The sequence below is a fragment of the Curcuma longa genome, chromosome 1 (assembly GCF_044706935.1).
Source record: "Curcuma longa cultivar G26 ecotype Majalengka, Jawa Barat chromosome 1, ITB_CL_G26_1.1, whole genome shotgun sequence".
Taxonomy (NCBI): Eukaryota; Viridiplantae; Streptophyta; class Magnoliopsida; order Zingiberales; family Zingiberaceae; genus Curcuma; species Curcuma longa.
Window position 1 is genome coordinate 10,963,900 of NC_133861.1, and position 25,208 is coordinate 10,989,107.

Below are 25,208 nucleotides of genomic sequence, written 5' to 3' on the forward strand. Positions count from 1 at the left end.
TTTTCTATCGATTCGATGGGAAAAAAGAATGACGTGGAGGATGAGATGGCGTTGATCCGCCGCTGTCTGCCTTGCCTCCACAGACGGCGAAGTCACCAGGCGGTTACAAGTAGGCGAAGACCTGGAGCCGATGAGTTGCCAGACGGTTGGCATTCTTTTTTTTTCTCCACAAATTGTTTCCCCCAAGCCATACCCTGCTATATTACTGGTCAAAAGTCTAGGTAGCAATAGGGACAGTGAACGGGGACGAACGAAGGGCATCCGATTCTAAATCGTCCAACGGCAACCGAACCCATCTTTGCTGACTCGGAGCCTTCACCCATTTATTCATTACCTCCTCAATCATTGCCATGGGGCCCTCTGCAGAACCAATAAAAGTAAGACGCGTCGGTTCATCCGCATCCCCGCAACCCGCCCACCCCGCCGTGCGGTAGTGAAAGAGGAAACAACGAGAAGAGGAATTTGTTAGGGAGATCGATAGGGAAGAAGGCAGCAAGCAATTGCTCCTTTTGGATTTTTGATCGAGAAATGGAAGCTTCTCCAGAGCACGAAGCAGCGGCCATGCCACCACTGCCGATCGCACCGAGAGGAGACGGCGAAGAAATGGAATCCTCCGAGCAGAGAAGGTAGCGTCCCCTCTCCTGCTCGTGCATCGTCGCTGCTCCACCAAATCGGTACCTGTTTGTACTTTTTCTTGTCGAGGGAGAAAATTTAGATCGGGATTTTTTCAGAGTTTATTTTTTTTATATTTATTTCTAGATTCAGCGCCTGCCACTGGAATCGTTTTCTTCGTCATGTCGACTACGTTGATTAGTAGCGGAGGAGAAGCCTCCGTGGTGGCGGCGGGCGCGGCCGTATTGGAGTTGGAGTTCGTGGCGTGCGATTGCTGCGGGCTGACGGAGGAATGCACGCCGGGGTACGTCGCGGTTGTGCGGGAGCGGCACGGCGGGAGGTGGATCTGCGGGCTCTGCGCGGAGGCCGTGCAGGACGAGATCGGCCGCTCGGGGCTCCTGACTTCGACAGAAGAGGCCATGGGCCGGCACGCCACCTTCTGCCGGGGCTTCAGGTCGGCCGAGGCGACAGCGGTCGACCCGGCGGAGCAGCTGATCGCGGCCGTCAAGAAGCTCCTCCGGCGGAGTCTCGAGGCGCCGCGGGCTGTGCGGTCGACGCCGAGCAGCCCTCGGACCGGTGGTGGCCTTGGGCCCCGGTCCAACTTGGTCCGGACCGGGAACGTCTACCCGGAGCTGCTTGGCTGAGAAAGATGACGTCGGCGAAAGAGTCGAAACCATATGGGCCAAAAAGAGGAACAATAACAATAAGGGAAATTTTCAAGTTGCAATGAAAAACTTATTGACAAAGCTTCGTGCCAATTCTTCATAATCTAAAAAGGAAAAGATTAAAAAAAGTCTCTGTGGAGCTCAAATTATGCCTTTTAATTATTATTCCATCGTTCCACGCAGCAATTGTAATTTGTAATAACGGTAAATAAAATAATAATGTATAATAATCCCGATGGATAATATTTTTAAATTTATCATCTATTTAATTATAATTATTAAGATGGTATATTATATTTAATCTTTTTATTTATTATTTAAATAACTTGTATAAATAAATTATTTGTGTACAAATAATAAAATCCCTCGAGCCGACCTTCTTTATTTCTACTCTGTTTTTCCACGCACATAGTTTCTTCCCTTCTTGATTTTCTTTTTCCTCCTACCATAACAAATCTCTTTTTTTTTTTTTTCTTTCTGCCAGTGTTACTCTTAAAATAGGAAATATGATGTGATAATATCTAAACACTTCGGGTACAACAAGAAAATCATTCAAGATAATTATTTCCTATTATCTTTCTTTCTTCTTCTGTTCTAACAAATCGAACATTACACGGTTGCATATCCTCATTCGTGCTGCAGAATCTTTAATAGCATACTTTATGACTCATCGGTTAATCAGCAGCATCCTTTAGAAGATCCAAAGATATCACCGAAAGAGCACATATCTCAAGTGTCTTTTGCACTTTGTCAATCAGTCACTAAGTAGAAACAATAGGCACCCTGACTTCGTCAAAATACGCTCCTAAACGAGACTCAACTTGATGGAGAAGCTCTCATTACTAGTTTTCGTCTGGCATTAGGAACAAATTAAAGGGCATTGTGATCTGGAGAAGCAGAAAGGACATCAACGACCAGTGAGCTGTGTAGAAAGGGTTACGTCCCTTCGGGTCTACTGCTGCGGCTATGTTTCACTGTGCCAGCTTGAGCAACCACTGTTCACGATGCTGCGTTGCATTAACAATAAAAGTGTGTTTTTACCCGTGAAATTTTATGACTGGTTATAGTGGAATTGTTTCGAGGTTCTTCTTGACGGTTCCTTTCATAATACCAGAGTATCCTATTGACGGTTCCTTTCATAATACCAGAGTATCCTATTTCATTCTAAACAAATAGATATTTAAAAAGTTAGATGAATTGGAATATACCGCACTGTCAAATGGATTAATTCATATAAAACAGATTAATCTATTAAAATTCCATCGTATAACAAAGTAGAACGGGATGAACAGAACGGACTAATTCATTATTTTGACGGATTAAAAAATTAAATATTCAATTTAATTTATAAATACAAACGATGGCATTAGTTGAGTTTCATACAAAAAAAAAAAAAATTAAGCTCGATTCTTAATAAATATTTTTGAAGAAGCTCATAGACAAAAGTAAATTTATCATCTTCGAATCAGATAAATTAGAAAATCTTTGCCTGTTTCAATAAGTATATTCTAGGAAAAAAAAATATAACCCTAAACATATGAACTCAACTCGGCCATGAAAAAACAACAGCACACGCAGGGATCAAGAATAGGGGTGGAAAAAAATACCGAATTTTCGGTATACCGCACATACCATACCGATATTTACCGTCCATATCGAAAATTTCGGTATACCGAAAAATTCGGTACGGTATTATACCGTACCGAAATTTTCGGTATCGGTAACGGTACGCAATTATTATTGTTCGGTATTTCGGTATAGCAACATTTTCGGTATAATACCGTATCGAAATTATCAGTATACCAAAATTTTCAATATTTTCGGTGTAATATACTGAAAATTCGGTATTTCGGTATTTCGGTATACCGAAAATACCGAAATTCCGGTATACCGAATTTTCGGTATGGTAACGGTATAGATTTTTTTATGCCGAAATTTTCGGTACGGTATACGGTATCGTATACAAAATTCGGTATACCGTACCGAACCAGCCCTAATCAAGAACTCCCACTGCCTACCTTGCCGTTGTCGCCGGAAATATCGTCGCGTAATCGTGAACGGGCGGCAGCCATCGGGCGCCTCGCCGCGTCCTGCGACAGCGCTATACTAGGTCTCGCCCTTGCGGCCGTCGCCACGGCCTCCTGGGTCAAGTACTTTGCTACCTCCGTTGCCCTTGGCCGCATCAAGGCTACCCCCTCCGTCTCCATCTCCGGCCTCCGTTCTATCCTATCAGATGGAGAAGAGGAGCCCATCCTGGTTGTCGTTCGAGGTCGTGTGCAGCCAACCTCCGCCATAGAGGCCCACGACATCTAGGGACCTTTCAAGAGAGAGGGTGTCCTCACTCCCCACGGCTCCGACGAGAGTGCTGATGCGATGCATACAAGCAACAAGGAAAAAAAAAGTTACAGTGGATGCATATAAGAAACAAGGAAAAGAAACATAGAAGTTATAGTGATGCATACAAGAAACAAGGAAAAGAAACATAGAAGTTATAGTGATGCATACAAGAAACAAGGAAGATCCTTGCACGACTTTATCTCTAAGGCGCCATCTCTAATGCTACATATGCCAATTGCAGTGACCTCCTTTCCAACTGGAAGGATTTTTTCTTCATTCAACAGTGCCACCTTTTAAGAACATAATCTTGATTACAAATCTAGAAAGATGAATATGACTAGGACCCAAGGGGGGAAAATATTTCCAAAATACAAAAGTAGAGAACAAGAACCTACAGGATATCCAGAGCCAAGCATGACCTGGAAGAATGTTAAAGGAGTAGCTGGAAGTAGGGGTGGGAAAAAAGAATTTTCGGTATACCGGTACCGTCCATATCAAAAATTTCGGCTCGGTACGGTATTATACCGTACCGAAAACTAACGGTACGCAATTATTATTGTTCGGTATTTCGGTATAGCAACATTTTCGGTATAATACCGTACCAAAATTATCAGTATACCAAAATTTTCAATATTTTCGGTGTAATATACTGAAAATTCGGTATTTCGGTATTTCGGTATACCGAAAATACCGAAATTCCGATATACCGAATTTTCGGTATGGTAACGGTATAGATTTTTTTATGCCGAAATTTTCGATACGGTATACGGTATCGTATACAAAATTTGGTATACCGTACCGAATCAGCCCTAGCTGGAAGAGGGTGCAGCTCATTATAAACTGTTGTCAGAGGTAGTGGTTGGGTTGAACCATCCAAATTAACATGAACATAGCCTGAATTAGGCCATGCAGAATCTTCAACAAGAATAAATGGAACCTACAAGTTTCAAAACCACATCAGAACTTTTTGCATTGTGATCAATGACAATGTATTCAATCAGCAATTAAATTCATGAGATTGGCTAGTATTTACCAATTTCAATGAGCTTGACTTTTGCTCCTTGGTTGTTCTGAAAAGAATAGACTGGAGGTCAAGACTCCATGAGAGCATTCCCTTCCATTCATTGTAAAGGCACTTCACCATGAAAACAAGAGTATGTCATAGTAGGTACCCTTTTATTCCATATTATATTACATTCAGCTAATTTTATTTATATCATCAATCTGTTCAACATAGTTCCAATTTGGAAGGAAAATAAAATAATGAAGATATTATTAATAACCCAAGAAATTGATATGCTGAGCTCAACAAGGAGCACTGCACAATGCATTGTGGCATCAAAGTTACCTATATACTACCAGAATTATAGCCTACATGATTTAAGACTTGTATCAGATGCCATTCTGCACCACATTAAACAACTTGACAATATACCAACACATATCACAAAATATCAATGGGCAGTAGACAACCTCATCAAATCCACAAATACCATACACTATTCTAAACTCCTTACAAGATATTCACCGGTTAAAGCACTGACATTGATATTTGATTGAATCAATACACTGGACTGACTAAATGAATATATTTAACCCTAAGCCAATTAATATAGTGGGTCAAATGAGGATTGCAACAAAAGAATAATGCATTAAAGAGTTAAGATACAAAATCATCCAAGAGCGATCCCTCTTAAGAAGGATAGTAGGTAGCAAAAACTGTTATCAGATTCTTGTGTTAGAACAAGTACAAGATATTGGTTAAAGCACTGACATTGATATTTGATTGAATCAATACACTGGACTGACTAAATGAATATATTTAACCCTAAGCCAATTAATATAGTGGGTCAAATGAGGATTGCAACAAAAGAATAATGCATTAAAGAGTTAAGATACAAAATCATCCAAGAGCGATCCCTCGAGATGATAGTAGGTAGCAAAAACTGTTATCAGATTCTTGTGGAACAAGTGAAGTATGGGTGTTGGACACGAGGGCACTCTCTCGGACGACGTGGACTTCTAAGATTGGCTAAGATTGGCTTCTCATAGGATAGAACGGAGGCCGGAGATGGAGGCAGAAGGGGCAGCCTTGATGCGGCCAAGGACAGCGGAGGTAGCGAAGTACTTGACCTAAGAGGCCGTGGCGACGGCCGCAAAGCGAGACCGCGTCGCAGGACGCGGCGAGGCGCCCGATGGCCGCCGCCAGTAGTTCACGATTACGCGACGAACTGAGCCGAGCTGAGTTGATATGTTTAGGGTTATAATTTTTTTTTTCTGCATGATTGAATTGGTTGTATACCAACCCCCGGACCGGTGGTGGCCTTGGGCCCCGGTCCATGGGCCCCGGTCCAAATTGGTCCGGACCAGGAACGTTTGTCTACCCGGAGCTGCTTGGCTGAGAAAGATAACGTCGGCGAAAGAGTCGAAACTATACGGTGGCCAAAAAGAGGAACAATAACAATAAGGGAAAATTTCAAGTTGCAATGAAAAACTTATTGAAGAGCCGACCTTCTTTATTTCTACTCATTTTTCCACGCGCATGGTTTCTTCCCTTCTTAATTGTCTTTTTCCTCCTCGCATAACAAATCTCTTTTTCTTTCTCCCAGTGTTACTCTTAAAATATGAAATATATTGTGATAATATCTAAACACTTCGGGTAGAACAAGATCATTCAAGATAATTATTTCCTATTATCTTTCTTTCTTTCTTCTGTTCTAACAAATTGAACATTACACGGTTAGATATCCTCATTCGTGCTGCAGAATCTTTAGTAGCATACGTTATGACTCATCGGTTAATCAGCAGCATCCTTTAGAAGATCCAAAGATATCACCGAAAGAGCACATATCTCAAGTGTCTTTTGCACTTTGATACGCTCCTAAACGAGATTCATTTAGAAAATATGGAATCCGCCCTCTTAACAGCTGTACTGTGCCAGCGAACTGTGCAGAAAGGGTTACGTCCTTTCGGGTCTACTGCTGCGGCAATGTTTCACTGTGCCAGCTTGCATCAAGCACTGTTCATGATGCTGCGTTGCATTAACAATAAAAGTGTGTTTTTACCCACTGGTTATAGTGGAATTGTTTCGAGGTTCTTCTTGACGGTTCCTTTCATAGTACCAGAGTATCCTATTTCATTCTAAACAAATAGATATTTAAAAAGTTAGATGAATTGGAATATACGAGCCCAACGATATATAATACTGTCAAATGGATTAATTCATATAAAATAGATTAATCTATTAAAATTTATCATATGAGTAGGATAGGATGGACATAATGGACTAATTTATTATTTTGACAGATTAAAAAAATTAAATATTCAATTTAATTTATAAGTACAAACGATGGTATTAGTTGAGTTTCATATAAAAAAATTAAGCTCGATTCTTAATAAATATTTTTGAAGAAGCTCATAGACAAAAATAAATTTATCATCTTCGAATCAGATAAAGTAAAAAATTATAGCTGATCAGAATTTTTATCTATTTCAAAAAGTATATTTTGTATAATCAATTTAATCATGTCCATGTCCCGAGAGGAAAAAAAAACTTATAACTCTAAACATATGAACTCGGCTCGGTTCGACTAGTTTCTACACCCCCAATCCAAAAAAAAACAACAGCACGCGCACGGATCAGGAACTCTCACCGCCTACCTCGCCGTCGTCGCCGGAGATGTCGTCGCGTAATCGTGAACTGGCGGCAGCCATCGGGCGCCTCGCCGCGTCCTGCGACGGCGCTATACTAGGTCTCGCCCTTGCGGCCGTCGCCACGGCCTCCTGGGTCAAATACTTCGCTACCTCCGCTGCCCTTGGCCGCATCAAGGTTGCCCCCTCCGCCTCAATCTCCGGCCTCCGTTCTATCCTATCAGAAGGAGACGAGAAGTCCATCCTGATTGTCGTCCGAGGTTGTGTGCAGCCAACCTCCGCCATAGAGGCCCACGGCATCTGGGGACCTTTCAAGAGAGAGGGTGTCCTCACTCCCCGCGGCTCCGACGAGAGTGCTGTTGCGATCCTCAGCACCCAGACGGTAAATTTTGTTTCCCTTTATCTTCTCGTGGAGCTGCCAATAGAATGATATCTCAATTTTAGTATTTTTTTTGTTGCTCGATTGAGAAGGATCTCTTTATTCCCTTAAGCATTTATCTCGTAACCTACAAAAATTGAGCAAGTTTTGATTTCTTAACTCATTTACTTCGACTATCCTTCTCATGGAAACTCTTTCCCTTATCACAAATAATGAACTTTCTTACTTCACTATGAAATCTAAAATTAGTTGTTTCTGACTTAAAACAAATTTTCATACTCAATCCAACTATACTGTCAGCAAAATATACTGGAAGGCCTGTTTGCTGCTTAGGATCAGACCTTCTTCATCTTCACATCTACATATTTTGAATTTTTTTGGGTCATCGTAGTATTCTTCACACATGTGCCCGGAAAAGGTACAATTTAGATTCAAAGATTTTAACACAGGCTATTTAGTTTATGTTGGATCAGATATCAATCGATTTGTAACTTCTACCATTTTCATTAACTGCTTAATCATCCTTGAAAATTGAAATATCTCTCCAATTTATGTATTCTACCTTTTAAGAATTTTTAGGAAATGATATTTCCGGTCAAGATTGTGCTATTATGTAATAATCTCACAATGACTTTTTTACACTTTTTTTTTGTCATTCTAGTTTCAAATGGCAAAATAAATGAGAGAACGTTAATCCATTATTTTAGTTTTAGTACAAAGAACAAGATACAGAGAATCTTTCACAATGACATTTCAGTAAATAGACACAACTTGTGTGGGGAAGACTAATCATGAATGTAAAAAAATGTTTGAATAGTAATTTTGATGAAACTTGACAAGTTTCTCTATATCTAAATAAATTAACTATTAAATGCTGTTTTGCTCTATTGTTGGCCTGTCTGGACAAGACACTTCAGGTTTTCAGATGATATATATTCTTCAAAGCAGAAAGGGTTATGACCAAGTTGGTGATATAATTTAATCTACATCAAGAAACTGTTCAAGTTGTGGAATAACATGAAGATTGATAATAGGTCATCTTTGGTAAACTAGTCAACTTTAACATTGTAGCAAAAGGGGAGGTTCTCGGTTTAAATATTTCAATATTAGTAATACATCCCTAGTTATGTTGCCATTCCATGTGGTGAATTTTGGAGGGTGGGGTTATTTCCATCTAGTCAGGCTACCCACACATGAGATGGAGTAATAAATTATATGAATGTATAGAGTGATTCCTTTCGTAATAACTAAGCTTTTTGTTTAATTGGTGTTCTAATAGACTTCAGCAATAATAACATATGGCATAGATATCTATAGAGATGGTTTAGAATTTCCTGTACCTTCCTTACATAGGGATGATAACTGGTAAGATACATGTCAAATTTTTACTACATATATCCATACTTGTCTAAGACACAATACTTTTACTTCTTCCATATTCATCATGGCTATCTATTGCCTTTTCAATACCCGATACTTTTTGGGAGTAATGTCCATATGGGTACACACGAAAGATTTAGTGGGTAGGGCATCCACAGGGGACTGCTAAAATTCAACCTGACCCTACCATGCAATTAAAAAAATGACTGATTGAGGGATATTAATAATGTGTAGATATATCTATTCTAAAAATAATTAAGTTTATCCAGGTAGTCAATACCTGAGTCTTTAAACCTGATCCCTACCCATACTCATCTTGGGTATTTATTATTTTACCAAAATCCATTTAACAGGCATCCAAACCCATTTAAATGGGTTAGATAGCCACAGCTACCCCAAAATATCCATTTCACCGTCACCACTATCTGCACAAGCAGTAGTAGTCATTTGCTAGAATGGCATGAATAAGTACATGACAAAATTGACAAATAAGAAAACAAAGATCATATATTGGACATATGATGTGTACTTCAATCAAGTATGCACACACCAGTAGGGTATGCAGATAGACTTGGCCTTTACAGGGTACCACAATAAGCTAGAGACAAAATAGGTTGGTTGACTTTTTTGCCTGGCCTTGAAGTAGTCCAGCATACTCCATTCATCGGAGTAGAATTATTGTATGATGTTTTAGAATTCATAGTTAAAGCTTGGGTGCATTGTGCATTAGTGACACACTGTAACTATTTCATCACCCTTTATCAAATTCGTATATATGGTAGTAGCATATGTGGTAGGTGTCATCCAACCTTTTTCCAATAGAGATCCAATAACTTGGTGCAATCATAGTGAATTTATTGTGAGTTTGAAGTATGTTTGACTCACAACTGTGTCTTCCACCTCCTCAACCTTGCCCAGCAGCATGTTGTGAGCATATACTTCTGCCACATACACATGGGGGAAATCTCCTGATTGACCTATGATAATTTGGGGTAATGAAATGCCTATCTTGACTTTGGTACTTTTTGTTAAAGGGCATACTTCACTTGTTCTAACACAAGAATCTGATAACAGTTTTTGCTACCTACTATCCTTCTTAAGAGGGATCACTCTTGGATGATTTTGTATCTTAACTCTTTAATGCATTATTCTTTTGTTGCAATCCTCATTTGACCCATTATATTAATTGGCTTAGGGTTAAATATATTCATTTAGTCAGTCCAGTGTATTGATTCAATCAAATATCAATGTCAGTGCTTTAACCGGTGAATATCTTGTAAGGAGTTTAGAATAGTGTATGATATTTGTGGATTTGATGAGGTTGTCTACTGCCCATTGATATTTTGTGATATGTGTTGGTATATTGTCAAGTTGTTTAATGTGGTGCAGAATGGCATCTGATACAAGTCTTAAATCATGTAGGCTATAATTCTGGTAGTATATAGGTAACTTTGATGCCACAATGCATTGTGCAGTGCTCCTTGTTGAGCTCAGCATATCAATTTCTTGGGTTATTAATAATATCTTCATTATTTTATTTTCCTTCCAAATTGGAACTATGTTGAACAGATTGATGATATAAATCAAATTAGCTGAATGTAATATAATATGGAATAAAAGGGTACCTACTATGACATACTCTTGTTTTCATGGTGAAGTGCCTTTACAATGAATGGAAGGGAATGCTCTCATGGAGTCTTGACCTCCAGTCTATTCTTTTCAGAACAACCAAGGAGCAAAAGTCAAGCTCATTGAAATTGGTAAATACTAGCCAATCTCATGAATTTAATTGCCGATTGAATACATTGTCATTGATCACAATGCAAAAAGTTCTGATGTGGTTTTGAAACTTGTAGGTTCCATTTATTCTTGTTGAAGATTCTGCATGGCCTAATTCAGGCTATGTTCATGTTAATTTGGATGGTTCAACCCAACCACTACCTCTGACAACAGTTTATCATGAGCTGCACCCTATTCCAGCTACTCCTTTAACATTCTTCCAGGTCATGCTTGGCTCTGGATATCCTGTAGGTTCTTGTTCTCTACTTTTGTATCTTGGAAATATTTTCCCCCCTTGAGTCCTAGTCATATTCATCTTTCTAGATTTGTAATCAAGATTATGTTCTTAAAAGGTGGCACTGTTGAATGAAGAAAAAATCCTTCCAGTTGGAAAGGAGGTCACTGCAATTGGCATATGCAGCATTAGAGATGGCGCCATAGAGATAAAGTCGTGCAAGGATCTTCCTTGTTTCTTGTATGCATCACTATAACTTCTATGTTTCTTTTCCTTGTTTCTTGTATGCATAACTATAACTTCTACATTTCTTTTCCTTGTTTCTTGTATGTATCACTGTAACTTTTCTTTTTTCCTTGTTGCTTGTAATTTCTTAGTTTTTTTAATGATATGCTACTGTTTCCTTATTTACTGTGCTAGTTTTGGAAGAGCTGTTCAGTCAAAGCCAGTCAATGATAACTTGTTGACTTGTTTAAATTCTTGTGCAACTACTAGAATTCTTACCTTATCTAGAAAAACCATCCATATAATATGCACACTAACTTATTATTATATGGAATTTTTTAGCTCATATTTTGTTTTCATTGTGTTGGTCGCAGGGCTGACATGACAAAGGATGAAATCGTAACTGAACTTAATTTCAATACAAGGATCTTATTCTGGGGTGGTGTTCTGCTAGGAACACTGTCTGTTGGTATATTATGCTATGCCATTGTCAGGTATTATCACTTGAACTCTGGTGTGTTGCACCATGTTTAACACAGATGCTATATATACACCTAATTTTTCTGTGTAGGATAAGATCTGATGTATATGTTCAAGTGGATAGAAACCTAATTAGTCTCTCCTTAAACAAGTTCTATCCCATCATGTATGCTTCCTTGTACACTATTTTAATCCTCAATTCAACTCTTCTATGCCAATCTGCTTGATTAATTTATCCATCTTAATATCCTTAGGAATAAGCTACTGACTATATATTTCAAGGAGCTGACTAGTAATGTTTATGTTTATTTTTTCCTTCCAACTATAAAAAATGAAGAAAGTGACGAGGAAAGAAAATCATGTATTGGAAAAATATGATGAATCTAACGGAATTATTATGTGAGAGATACATTTGATCAAAAGGAGATTTTATTTGGATTTAGAGTTGATTTAGTTGGAAAAACTTTCAATTCTACCAACCTATTTCAACCAACAGAAACTAATGGATCAAATGCAGTTCAGGATTGAGCAGGAGTGTCATCATTGTCTGTAACTCGATGAATAATATGCTCCTTGATAAGATTATCAATTTTGTGCATCAGATGAATTTTTTTTCATGAGCACCAAATGTTTGGTTTATTGTCAGTGTTAAGAGAATTGGATGGAACTTAAATTTTATCTATTAATTATTTTGTAGGAGTAACTCATATTATGCATCTGTTCTTGACATGAAGTTCTTAAGCATGCTACATTATATTCCTATGGAGACGATTTATGTTACATAATATCTTAATAGTGACCACATTTGAATCCACATATGCACTATATGGTGACTAGATATTTTTTCTAAAATCTTGTTTGAAACTATTTGAAGGTCTTAGGCTCTTACCTATAAATTTGTACATATAAGCTTTGTTTAAGCATGTCATCTTGAAGAGGGGCTATAATCCTCTAGCAAAAGCTATGCTTCTATTAATCAAGAAAAGGGTAGGGCAACAGTTGTTGGCACTGGTAGAGTATGGATAGCAACCAGTTAAACCTTTTTTCTTCATAGCCAAAGCCATAATTTTATGACTGGATAATGCTTGGTGCATGTCAAGCTAATGCTGCTAGAACCTTTATGCTAGTTTTCATTAATAACTCCAAATTAAAACCCTTTTAACATTCAATTCGAAAACTTTTATTTATCATCAATGTGTTTTTCTTTTTCTTTTTTCTCTCTCCTAATTTTGCTCGCTGATCAAACTTTGCTGGTAGGAGTTGTTTTATGCTGCTAGCCTTTTAGTACTGGCAGGTGGCAGAATATCTGTTTTGGCCTTAGACTGATTCAGCTAATTTGAACAGTCATATCCAAAATTTTTCCAGCTCATCTTTATTCATACAAGTTAGCATTTACTCTGGATCATGTTATATCTGATTTAGATGAAAAATATGTAGAGATGTTTCTTCATGAGGGAGACAAACACCATCTAGTTAGTGGGTGTATGCAATTTTTTGTCCTGAACATAAACATGAATCTAAAATATTAACATAGATGCTAATCCAAGTACTTGGTGATTGGTGGCTCATTTACTCTTGGCTAACCTACAAAATATAATAGATATCACATTGTTAAAAATTTTGGTTTCACATGTATTAGTTGCTATTTTTGATATAGACTTTCCAAAACCTTGTGTTGATTAATAACTAAGCTACGTGTCAAGCGTATATACTTGAAGGAGTCATTTGAAATGGTACGATTGCTTTGTTGAGAAACTAAGAAGTTAGGTTCTTTTCAGTCACGTTGCTATTAACACAGTGCACTTTATGCAAACCTCACATGGGCAAGAACATCTACTTCTGAGCTTGCTATTTTTTGCATGTGACCTATAACTTTTGGAGGTGTCAGTCAATCTGCTCAGTTGCTAATACGGCTTTGAGAAGCACCTTTATAAGTTGGCTACAAGATCTTGCATTTACATTATGGTTCTGCCACCATCAGCAACTTCAGAAAAATTTGTAAGCTTGTAAAAGAATCAAGGTCATTCATGTGTCTCCCTTTAATTACAGAAATGCAACTGAGGTGACTGAGATTCACTCTACTAGATTCTACCAGCTTCGAATTTTTTTTTAGATGCATTGCAAATGCAAAAGAACCAGTTTCCCATTGATTATATATCCATTAAATTGCGTTTTATCCATTTAAAATTTTCTTAAAGTTTGTGCTAAGAAATTGATCATTGTCCACAGAATGTGCATGCATCTCCAACTCATTGTATGCACACAGTCAAATTGGGCACTCTTGTTTTCTATTCACTTTTGTTTACTGTTAATGCAATATTCCAGAAAACAAATGTCTAAAGTCGTCCCTGTGTTCCTATAATGTATGAACCGCCCCAGCTTTCCCCAAAAACTCAGATTCAAATATTGTGAAGTTCAGTATTTAGTTACACAATTTGGGTCTACCTGTGCTATCTGGAGTTGTTTGTTTGTTTGGTGGCTATCACTGCTAACAATTGGTGATTATATGTTCAAGGTCTTTGTTGAAATAAATAACCCAATGAATTTGGTAATTTGTTAATGATAATGCAGGAACATCTGGAGGTGGAAAGAATGGAGACTACGGCGACAAATTGAAGACATAGAAGAGCCCATAGTGGAAAGCAGCTCTGAAGGGGAGGATGTACCTGATGGGCAACTTTGTGTTATTTGTTTAACAACACAAAGGAGATCTGCTTTCATTCCTTGTGGGCATCTTGTTTGTTGTCCTCACTGTGCAATGCATGTAACCCGTGACCGTTCACCAAAATGTCCTGTGTGTCGGCAGACTGTACGGTCCTCCATTAGAATATATGATTCTTGAGGTGAACAAACTCTTGAGACCTTTTATTCTTTTTACCTAAAAATATATTGGGCTTCGCCCTTTTATGTATTTATAGCAATATTGGGTCCTCATGCTGTAGGAAAAGCGGTGAGCCTCCGAAACTATTCCAGTGATATAGATTATCAATTCTCGATCCGATTGAAATATAACGGAAGTGATTATATAATTTCACAAATTATTAATCAACACATGAATATAAATCAATGAAGAATTTAAATTTAAAAAAAGAAAATATTTTATAGAAAACTAATCTCTTTGTAATTTTCCTCTTTCATAAATTCTGGATGCGTAGAAATCATAGCCTTCCAGTGCGATCCTTCTATTGACGGTAGTGTGTGGGCACTCTAAAATACAAATCTCAGAAATCAATTATTTTTCTCTCACCCTCTTGTTTCGAAAACATATATAGGGAGAGAGTGACTATTGGAAAACAAGGGAAGATCCTTTATTAAAAGAAAGATCAATCAAAGATTTTTCTTCTTCCTTTTTCGTTTTGTTTTACCGATTTATTTCAAGGATTTCCAAAATCTTTTTCCTTTTTTTTCCACGGTAAAATCAAAAAAATTTCTTCTTAAAATCAAAAGATCTTCCCTTACCTTTTATAATATTTAATATATTCCAAATATATTAAAGATATTATTAATATCCTTTTGGATATTACCATAATAATCCAAAATTTATAATTATCTTATAATTTTAATTTTAATTAAATCTCATATTTAATTTATCTCCAAGCCCTTGGAATTATGGAAATAAATTTCCATCTTCACCTTTGATTTCTAAATTACAATTTTAGCTTGTCATTGATAAAGAAGGCGTACTGGGGACCATGGACCTATAATAAGAAGCTTCAATAAATTGGATAAATAATTAAACTCTTTAATTAATTTATTCAATTTATTAATTCCATTATTACTCCACTAAAAATATGGAATTGCACTCTTCTTTATTGATATAATCATTACATACGGATTAATCCTCCATAGACAATTCATAATTGGAGCTAGAAAATTTTTCGTTTACCTCTCCAATTATTTTTAAACCTCATTTACCATTAATCCACTAGTGAGTGGTTCAATTTATAATTCCATTATAAATCGATTGGGCCCAACACTCAATTCCAGAATTAACAAATGAGGGAATTATCTTTCTGCTTTCCGCAAGAAGGAATGGATTCCATATCTGTAAATTTATATTCCCAGCCATTCATTTCAAATGTAAATCTAAAATGCAAGTGTTGAGAATGCGTAATTGCAAACTTTAAACAAGCAAATTAAGAATTACATAGAAATAAATAGGAGTTTATAATTACTTAAGGATTAAGATCTATCCATATATATGATCATCTTTATGATTTAATTTGAATTTCATAGTATAACAGAATTTATTATGAAATTTCTAATTAAATCGGTCCAAGTCCTACATAATCTCATTATATATAAATGCCCCCAGTTAGATGTCTCCACATCGACGATCCGGATAAGACAGTCACATTCAAAATGTTCATGGGCCGCATTAGTGATGTTTTAATTAAAGATCTCATACTTTAATTAATTTCACCATAGACTTAATTTAAGTTTATTATCCATAATTTAATCCTCTTGTATATATAACTATTATATATACTAAATTATAATTACCTCCAATAAACTAAGGATTTTGCTATGATATTCAAAACAAAATATGTTCAATGATAAATGTCACTTTTATTAAAAAAAAATATAATCCAATTACAATGTTTTGAGGGCACTATCCCCGACACATGCAACATGTGGAACTATAGTCTCAGACAGCAAATGCATTCATAAAATAGATGCTATAATGTTAAAATAGACATTTCTATTATAGATGGTATAAAGTTCAAGTAGCTAGATTAATTGGATCTCATTCAAAAATGAAATGATAATCCCAGTTAGCCTCATTGACTATCTCTGGGGTGACCGACCTGGTCCTACGGAAGTTTTCCACCGGCCATCAAGGTAAATCAGAAAGCGCACACAGCGGCCAATTCAGACGTCCAACATCTTTTGATTTAAATACCTTGAACTTTAATTGCGTTAACTAGAATTTGTGTAATTGTCCTCCTTATACCTTCAATTGTAATTGATTTTATTTGTATAATTATATAATTTATTGATCATCCTTGTTATGGCTGTAAAGGAACCTGAAGGTTGGTTTGTAAGGAAGTTCGATATTTAGCTCAATAAAGGCTCATTTATATTTGTTCCATTTTTTAAAACAAATTAAATTATCAAGAATGTTTAAGTGAGTTCGGCTTGTTAACGTTTCGGACAAAACTTGATAAGATATTTTTATCAAATAAATTACGCAGTCATAATTCTCCTCCCATCAGTTGCAACTCTTCGAAATTATTTCATTTTTTTTCATTTGTTTTTGGCAGGATGGTGGTCATTACGGTAATGCAAAGCTGACTTACATTACAAAAATAATATTGATTAGCGATCAAATTTTTGATTGTTAATCGATCGTTAAATCTAATTAACGACCGATTCAAAAAATTGTAAAAAAATTCGGTCGCTAAATTTAATGATCGAATTTGAATTCGATTGTTAATTTCGTCATTAATATTTTAAAAAATTTATCAAAATCTCATGATTATATTTACATACAATTATTATTAAAATTCTTACTCATACAATCTATATTTACAATCCACATTTAAAATCCATATCACAAATTTATTTCAATGATAAAAAATTAATTTTTTATTAAAAGACAAACTTGTTCGTACAGGAATAATTTTGGAAATGAAAGATCAAACAAAAAATAACAATTTTATTTTCTTTAACTATAGGTAGATATGCATCACACACAACTCTGATCAGATTCCGTACTCGCAGTATGTCTCTATGATAGTCTCGCTGACGCAAAGATAGAGAAGAGTTTAAGCTTAATTCCACTCTGTGAAATCCTGCTCGCTGACTCGGCTTCCATCCTGCTCAAACAGAAAAATGGATGAATTTAATAAATTACCTTAAGTAATTACCATGACAATAGTTATTAACATACCATTTTAGTCAGAATGGATGGTGAGAATCGAAAAATTGTGGAAATGCTAACTGTACATGAAGCATACTACGTATAAGACAGTTTGCAACGTTAGAAACCAAAAGTTAGAATGTAAGAGCTCCTCCCCATAAGAAATATAATCTTCATGGATACGCTCCAGATCTTACCTTTGCACATGTTTAACTACAAGTTGAAAAGTCAACATGCATGTAGACTTCATAATTCCAGAGAAAAAGTTGCCAACGCATCATCCTTGGACATGAGTTACAACTTGAACCACATCCTTGCTTCCAGTTTTAGATACATTCAGTTCTTCATTACTTGTGCTACATCTTCAAAAGTTAAATACTGTAATAGCGATAATAATAACAAGAGACAAGGTATACAACTCAAGAAAGTGATATTCAGCAATTTGAGCACAATGAAATAAGCAAAGAACAATACTATGTGCATGAAATGTTCAACCAGATTAATTCACTTAGGCATGTCTTCATGTATATACAATATTATAGACCATAGCAAATAATTATTAACTTGTCTTACAGATTCCGTTTTAGAGTTAAAAAATTCAAGACAACATAGACGTACCTTTTGTGGTCTGTCAGAAATCATGCCTGAAAAACATAATAAAAGGAATTCAATAGGAAGTATAAAGCTTTTAGAAATAAAGACACTATATTCGGATAAGCCCATTGATTCTCAAAAATAAATATGGAATCCTTTCTCTAGTCTTAGTTGTTAATCATTTAACTATAAAACATTACCTACTGGAGTTGGAGAAGATGTTACTGGGCAAGCATCAACTTGAACAGCATCAATGTTATATTCATTGAAGCAAAAGTGTTATTCAATGCAATACTGTTATAAACAATGCAAAGCATGATATCAGCTTTAAGCACATTAAACAATCTACATACCCAATGACTTTGGAGAAGATTAGTTTAACTGAAATAAATAAGCACCTGATCATAGTTTGCAGAATCAAGCACTGAAACTACTCTAATGATGGCTTGACCAGGCCTTTTTGCTTGAATAGAACCAAAAGCAAATACAAAAACAACTGCCGCATTAGATGAAAACCATTTCTAGTCTTCAAGGCTATTCCCACACCCTAACTCAAACAAGGAGGATAATGATGCCAAAAGGATAGAATTAAGTGAGATGTCAATACTCTAAAGAATAGGAGCAGTTCACAACAAGAGCATATAACTGAGCACTTACAACCTCATGACCAATTGAAGAACCCTTGACCACATATATGGAGCCTACACCCTGAAACACAAAGGAAGAAAAAGAAAAACAAGACAAATGCTAGAATTAAATATCAACCATAAAAAGCATTGTAGGAAAAGAACAGAATGGTTTGAAATTTTAAATGTATCATTAGCATCTACATACTCTATCTTCCAGCTCAATTTGCAGATCCAGATCGCCGCAGAAACCACCACAGTCGCTTAGTGGTGTTTCCTTCAGAGGGACATGAACAAGATGATTAATGGTATCAACATCTGAAGATCGAGGCACAAGTTTCCACAAGAACTGTAAACCCACCAATGCTGAGAACTCATTTTCTGCAAACACAAGGTGTTACTCAAAATAGTTAAACTTTCCGAGTGTAATAAACTAACACTAAAATATGAAGTAGGATAGCTATGTTAAGTAGCAAAAATCAAAGGAAAAAAACATGAATAATCTGTGGGGTCAAAGGGCAATGATAAAAACAACATAGGAATGATTAGCAAATAGAAGTTTTCTTATTTTAATACTTTCATTAGAGTTGTTTGCATTGACAATGCCGTGGATTCCATGCAATCTGCCTTTTCATATTTGTGCATCTCATGATATTATTCAGATGATGACCATACAATTCTCAACAAAATAAGGTATTTGAATGCCAATATCATGTTCACCCATAGCATCAAACTTATCTCCTGGTTTCACTGATTCATATTGGATAACTTCAAGCACAAAAAGGGGTTTGTAGTAAAGAACACTTGAGATGCAGCATTACTTTTTTCTAACTAATCTTACTTTTTTAAGGTCAACTTCTTCTTTAAATCTGTTCACATGCATCTATGTCTCTCCCACTGATTAGGATGCCTCATTGCAAGATATCAATCAATCTCTACTTGCACATGTTCATTGAAATTAAAATAATACCATTGATGTGCATGAGGTATCTTGGCCATCAGGTCAGGTCATTTGATTCCATTTGATAATTACGCTATTCTCAGCATGTTGGCAAAGTATTCATTCAACCACAACACAAAGAAAGTCAACTATAACTTTCCAACAGGATGGAGCAAAGGTAACATCATGATACAAAAATTCCTTCGGTGCAAGAAAACAACTAGCAGTGAGAAAAGAAAAAAAAACCAAGGTCCTGAAGAAGACCTACTTCTTCAAGGTTTCCGCATATCAGCCTAGCGGCCGGCCATGCCACCAGACCGGGCGGTCGGCCGTGCCACCAGACCCGACGGCCGGCCCTGCCACCAGACCCGGCAGGCGGCCGCGCCCAAGGGGATCAAGGGGGAAAATTTAGGATTTACCTGAGATGCCGGAGAAGGAGATACCGCCAGGAAAATCGAGCCGGAGGAGAAGAATCAGAGAGATCTCTATCGGCACACAACAGGAAAAGAAGAGAAGAGAAGTTGCGTGTTTAGGGTTCGGGAGGGAGCAGAGGAGAGAAGTTGTGTTAGGAAATAAAATTAGTGACCGAACCCTCGTTCGATCGCTATTTAGCGACCGAACGAGGGTTCGATCGCTATTTTAGCGACCGAACTTACTGTTCGGTCATTATTTTAGCGACTGATTAGATCTTCGATCGCTAAATAATAATGACCAAACAGGAGTTCGGTTGCTAAAATAGCAACCGAACCTTCATTCGGTCGCTAAAATAGCGATCGAACCCTCGTTCGGTCGCTATTTAGCTACCGAACTCCTCGTTCGATCGTTATTTTAGCGATTGATTCGATCTTCGGTCGCTAAATAATAATGACCGAATCAAAATTCGATCGCTAAATTCTGGCCGTGTGGTCCAATTATAAGATTACCGATCCAATTAAATTTTGATCGCTATTTTAACAGCTGACATTTCATTTCGGTCGCTAAATAGCAACTGAATTTTAACTTCGGTCGCAACTTTACGACCGATTAAATTTCCGTCGCTAAATTAACGATTGATTAAATTTCCATCGCTAAATTAGCAATCAAAATTTAAACAGTCATTAAATAGCGATCGAAGTTAAAAATCAGTTGCTAAAATAGCGATCAAAATTTAATCGGTCGCTAAATCTGTCGTTATTTATAGAATTTTTTTTAGTGTTAGCCTGGTAGGGATGATGCAAATTCCAATTGGATTACAGCTGTGCCAACTTGAATGTGGATATATAGTCATTTGCTAACTTGCTGCTTAGAAACAAGATCATGCTATGACTTGTCAGAACATCAAGCATTGAATGGGCGTCCTTAGTGGTGTTGTACAAAAAAACCATCTAGGATTATTTAGGATTTACATGAGATTCGGAGAAGGAGATACCGCCGGGAAAATCGAGCCGGAGGATAAAAATCGACGAGATCTCTATAGGCGCACAACAGGCAAAAAAGAAGAGGAGAGAAGTTGCATGTTTAGGGTTCAGGAGGGAGCAGAGGAGAGAAGTCGCATTAGGAAATAAAATTAGCGATCGAACGAGGGTTCGGTCGCTATTTTAGCAACTGATTCGATCTTCGATCGCTAAATAATAATGACCGAACAGGAGTTCGGTCGCTAAATTCTGGCTGTGTGGTCCAATTATAAGATTACCGACTCAATTAAATTTCGGTCGCTATTTTAACGACCGACATTTCATTTCGATCGCTAAATAGCGATCAAATTTTAAACGACTTTACGACCGATTAAATTTTTATCGCTAAATTAACGACCGATTAAATTTCCATCGCTAAATTAGCGATCGAAATTTAAACGGTCGTTAAATAGCGATCGAAGTTAAAAAGAGATAAATGCTTAAGGGAATAAAGAGATCGCTCTCAATCGAGCAACAAAAAAATACTAATTGAGATATCATTCTATTGGCATCTCCACGAGAAGATAAAGGGAAAAAAATTTACCATCTGGGTGCTGAGGATCGCAACAGCACTCTCGTCGGAGCCGTGGGGAGTGAGGACACCCTCTCTCTTGAAAGGTCCCCAAATGTCGTGGGCCATAGAGGCGGAGGTTGGCTGCACACGACCTCGGACGACAACCAGGATGGACTCCTCTTCTCCATCTGATAGGATAGAACGGAGGCCGGAGATGGAGGCGGAGGGGGCAGCCTTGATGCTGCCAAGGGCAACGGAGGTAGCCAAGTACTCCTGTTCGATCACTATTTTAGCGACTAATTCGATCTTCGATCGCTAAATAATAATGATCGAACAGGAGTTCGATAGCTAAATTCTGGCTGTGTTGTCCAATTATAAGATTACCGACCCAATTAAATTTCGATCGCTATTTTAACAACCGACATTTCATTTCGATCGCTAAATAGCGATTGAATTTTAACTTTGATCGTAACTTTACGATCGATTAAATTTCTGTCGCTAAATTAATGATCGATTAAATTTTCGTCGTTACATTAGCGATCGAAATTTAAACGGTCGTTAAATAGCGATCGAAGTTAAAAAGAGATAAATGCTTAAGGGAATAAAGAGATCGCTCTCAATCGAGCAACAAAAAAATACTAAAATTGAGATATCATTCTATTGGCATCTCCACGAGAAGATAAAGGGAAAAAAATTTACCGTCTGGGTGCTGAGGATCGCAACAGCACTCTCATAGGAGTCGTGGGGAGTGAGGACACCCTCTCTCTTGAAAGGTCCCCAGATGCCGTGGCCCTCTATGGCGGAGGTTGGATGCACACGACCTCAGATGACAACCAGGATGGGCTCCTCTTCTCCATCTGATAGGATAGAACGAAAGCCGGAGATGGAGGCGGAGGGGGCAGCCTTGATGCTGCCAAGGGCAACGGAGGTAGCGAAGTACTCCTGTTCGATCACTATTTTAGCGACTGATTCGATATTCGGTCGCTAAATAATAATGACCGAACAGGAGTTCGGTCGCTAAATTCTGGCTGTGTGGTCCAATTATAAGATTACCGACCCAATTAAATTTCGATCGTTATTTTAATGATCGACATTTCATTTTAGTCGCTAAATAGCGATCGAATTTTAACTTTGATTGTAACTTTATGACCGATTAAATTTCTGTCGCTAAATTAACGACCGATTAAATTTCCATCGCTAAATTAGCGATCGAAATTTAAACGGTCGTTAAATAGCGATCGAAGTTAAAAAGAGATAAATGCTTAACGGAATAAAGAGATCGCTCTCAATCGAGCAACAAAAAATATTAAAATTGATATATCATTCTATTGGCATCTCCACGAGAAGATATAGGGAAAAAATTTACCGTCTGGGTGCTGAGGATTGCAACAGCACTCTCGTCGGAGCCGTGGAGAGTGAGGACACCCTCTCTCTTGAAAGGTCCCCAGATGCCGTGGGCCTCTATGGCGGAGGTTGGCTGCACACGACCTCGGACGACAACCAGGACGGGCTCCTCTTCTCCATTTGATAGGATAGAATGGAGGCCGGAGATGGAGGCGGAGGGGGCAGCCTTGATGCTGCCAAGGGCAGTGGAGGTAGCGAAGTACTCTTGTTCGATCGCTATTTTAGCGACTGATTCGATCTTCGATCGCTAAATAATAATGACTGAACAGGAGTTCGGTCGCTAAATTCTGGCTGTGTAGTCCAATTATAAGATTACCGACCCAATTAAATTTCGGTCGCTATTTTAACGACTGACATTTCATTTCGGTCGCTAAATAGCGATCGAATTTTAACTTTGATCGTAACTTTACGACCGATTAAATTTCTGTCGCTAAATTAACAACTGATTAAATTTCCATCGCTAAATTAGCGATCGAAATTTAAACGGTCGTTAAATAGCGATCGAAGTTAAAAAGAGATAAATGTTTAAGGGAATAAAGAGATCGCTCTCAATCGAGCAATAAAAAAATACTAAAATTGAGATATCATTCTATTGGCATCTCCACGAGAAGATAAAGGGAAAAAAATTTATCGTCTGGGTGCTGAGGATCGCAATAGCACTCTCGTCGGAGCCGTGGGGAGTGAGGACACCCTCTCTCTTGAAAGGTCCCCAGATGCCGTGGGCCTCTATGGCGGAGGTTGGTTGCACACGACCTTGAACGACAACCAGGATGGGCTCCTCTTCTCCATCTGATAGGATAGAACGGAGGCCGGAGATGGAGGCAGAGGGGGCAGCCTTGATGCTGCCAAGGGCAACGGAGATAGCGAAGTACTCCTGTTCGATCGCTATTTTAGCGACTGATTCGATCTTCGATCGTTAAATAATAATGACCGAACAGGAGTTCGGTCGCTAAATTCTGGCTGTGTGGTCCAATTATAAGATTACCGACACAATTAAATTTTGATCACTATTTTAACGACCGACATTTCATTTCAGTCGCTAAATAGCGATTGAATTTTAACTTTGATCGTAACTTTACGACCGATTAAATTTCTGTCGCTAAATTAACGGCCGATTAAATTTCCGTCGCTAAATTAGCGATCGAAATTTAAACGGTCGTTAAATAGCGATCGAAGTTAAAAAGATGCTTAAGGGAATAAAGAGATCACTCTCAAACGAGCAACAAAAAAATACTAAAGACTTAAGGGAATAAATGCTTTAAGCGGGAAATTTTTAGACCGACAACTCTGTTTATATATATATATAGATTAACCTGGTCAGTGGCTGCACTGAATTTTGCCTCCATATCAGCAAGTTGCTTCGTTTTGGAGCAGAGTTCTCTTTCAAATGATTTAGACTGGTCAGTGGCTACAATGAATTTTGCTTCCATATCAGCAAGTTGCTTCGCTTTGGAGCAGAGTTCTCTTTTGAAGTGATCAGCCTCGTCAGTGGCTGCATTGAAGTTTGCCTTCATATCAGCGAATTGGTTTCGCATGTCACATAATTCCAAGCTGCACACGACCTCGGACGACAACCAGGATGGGCTCCTCTTCTCCATCTGATAGGATAAAACGGAGGCCGGAGATTGAGGCGGAGGGGGCAACCTTGATGCTGCCAAGGGCAGCGAAGGTAGCGAAGTACTCCTGTTCGATCGCTATTTTAGCGACTGATTCGATATTCGGTTGCTAAATAATAATGACCGAACGGGAGTTCGGTCGCTAAATTCTGGCTGTGTGGTCCAATTATAAGATTACCGACCCAATTAAATTTTGGTCGCTATTTTAACGACCGACATTTCATTTTAGTTCGCTAAATAGCGATCGAATTTGAACTTTGATCATAACTTTATGACCGATTAAATTTTCGTCGCTAAATTAGCGATCGAAATTTAAACGGTCGTTAAATAGCGATCGAAGTTAAAAAGAGATAAATGCTTAACGGAATAAAGAGATCGCTCTCAATCGAGCAACAAAAAATATTAAAATTGATATATCATTCTATTGGCATCTCCACGAGAAGATAAAGAGAAAAAAATTTACCGCCTAGGTGCT

General features: G+C 37.7%; 3 protein-coding genes across 4 annotated transcripts; 2 read left to right on the forward strand and 1 right to left on the reverse strand.

The window, feature by feature from the left end:
• Positions 1–489: 489 nt before the first annotated feature.
• Positions 490–1,475, forward strand: LOC141845304 (uncharacterized). Of its 2 annotated transcripts, none has more exons than XM_074733382.1 (2): positions 490–674; positions 760–1,475. In XM_074733382.1, the coding sequence occupies exon 2, from the start codon at positions 795–797 to the stop codon at positions 1,254–1,256; it is 462 nt and encodes a 153-aa protein (XP_074589483.1). In that variant the 5' UTR covers positions 490–674; positions 760–794; the 3' UTR covers positions 1,257–1,475. The 2 variants fall into 2 exon arrangements, with proteins under 2 accessions (XP_074589483.1, XP_074589474.1); XM_074733373.1 differs by having other exon boundaries at positions 545–626.
• Positions 1,476–3,290: 1,815 nt separating this feature from the next.
• Positions 3,291–24,715, reverse strand: LOC141824080 (E3 ubiquitin-protein ligase SPL2-like). Its single transcript, XM_074711315.1, has 7 exons — positions 24,431–24,715; positions 23,080–23,364; positions 4,648–4,749; positions 4,436–4,551; positions 4,010–4,064; positions 3,783–3,904; positions 3,291–3,642 (listed from the first exon to the last, which is right to left on the reverse strand). Exons 1-7 carry the CDS (start codon positions 24,713–24,715, stop codon positions 3,507–3,509), a joined length of 1,101 nt encoding a protein of 366 aa, XP_074567416.1. The 3' UTR covers positions 3,291–3,506.
• On the forward strand, positions 7,238–14,733 carry LOC141837612 (E3 ubiquitin-protein ligase SPL2). The gene is made up of 6 exons (XM_074724992.1): positions 7,238–7,647; positions 10,683–10,784; positions 10,881–11,051; positions 11,157–11,278; positions 11,638–11,757; positions 14,315–14,733. Exons 1-6 carry the CDS (start codon positions 7,294–7,296, stop codon positions 14,583–14,585), a joined length of 1,140 nt encoding a protein of 379 aa, XP_074581093.1. The 5' UTR covers positions 7,238–7,293; the 3' UTR covers positions 14,586–14,733.
• Positions 24,716–25,208: the final 493 nt, after the last annotated feature.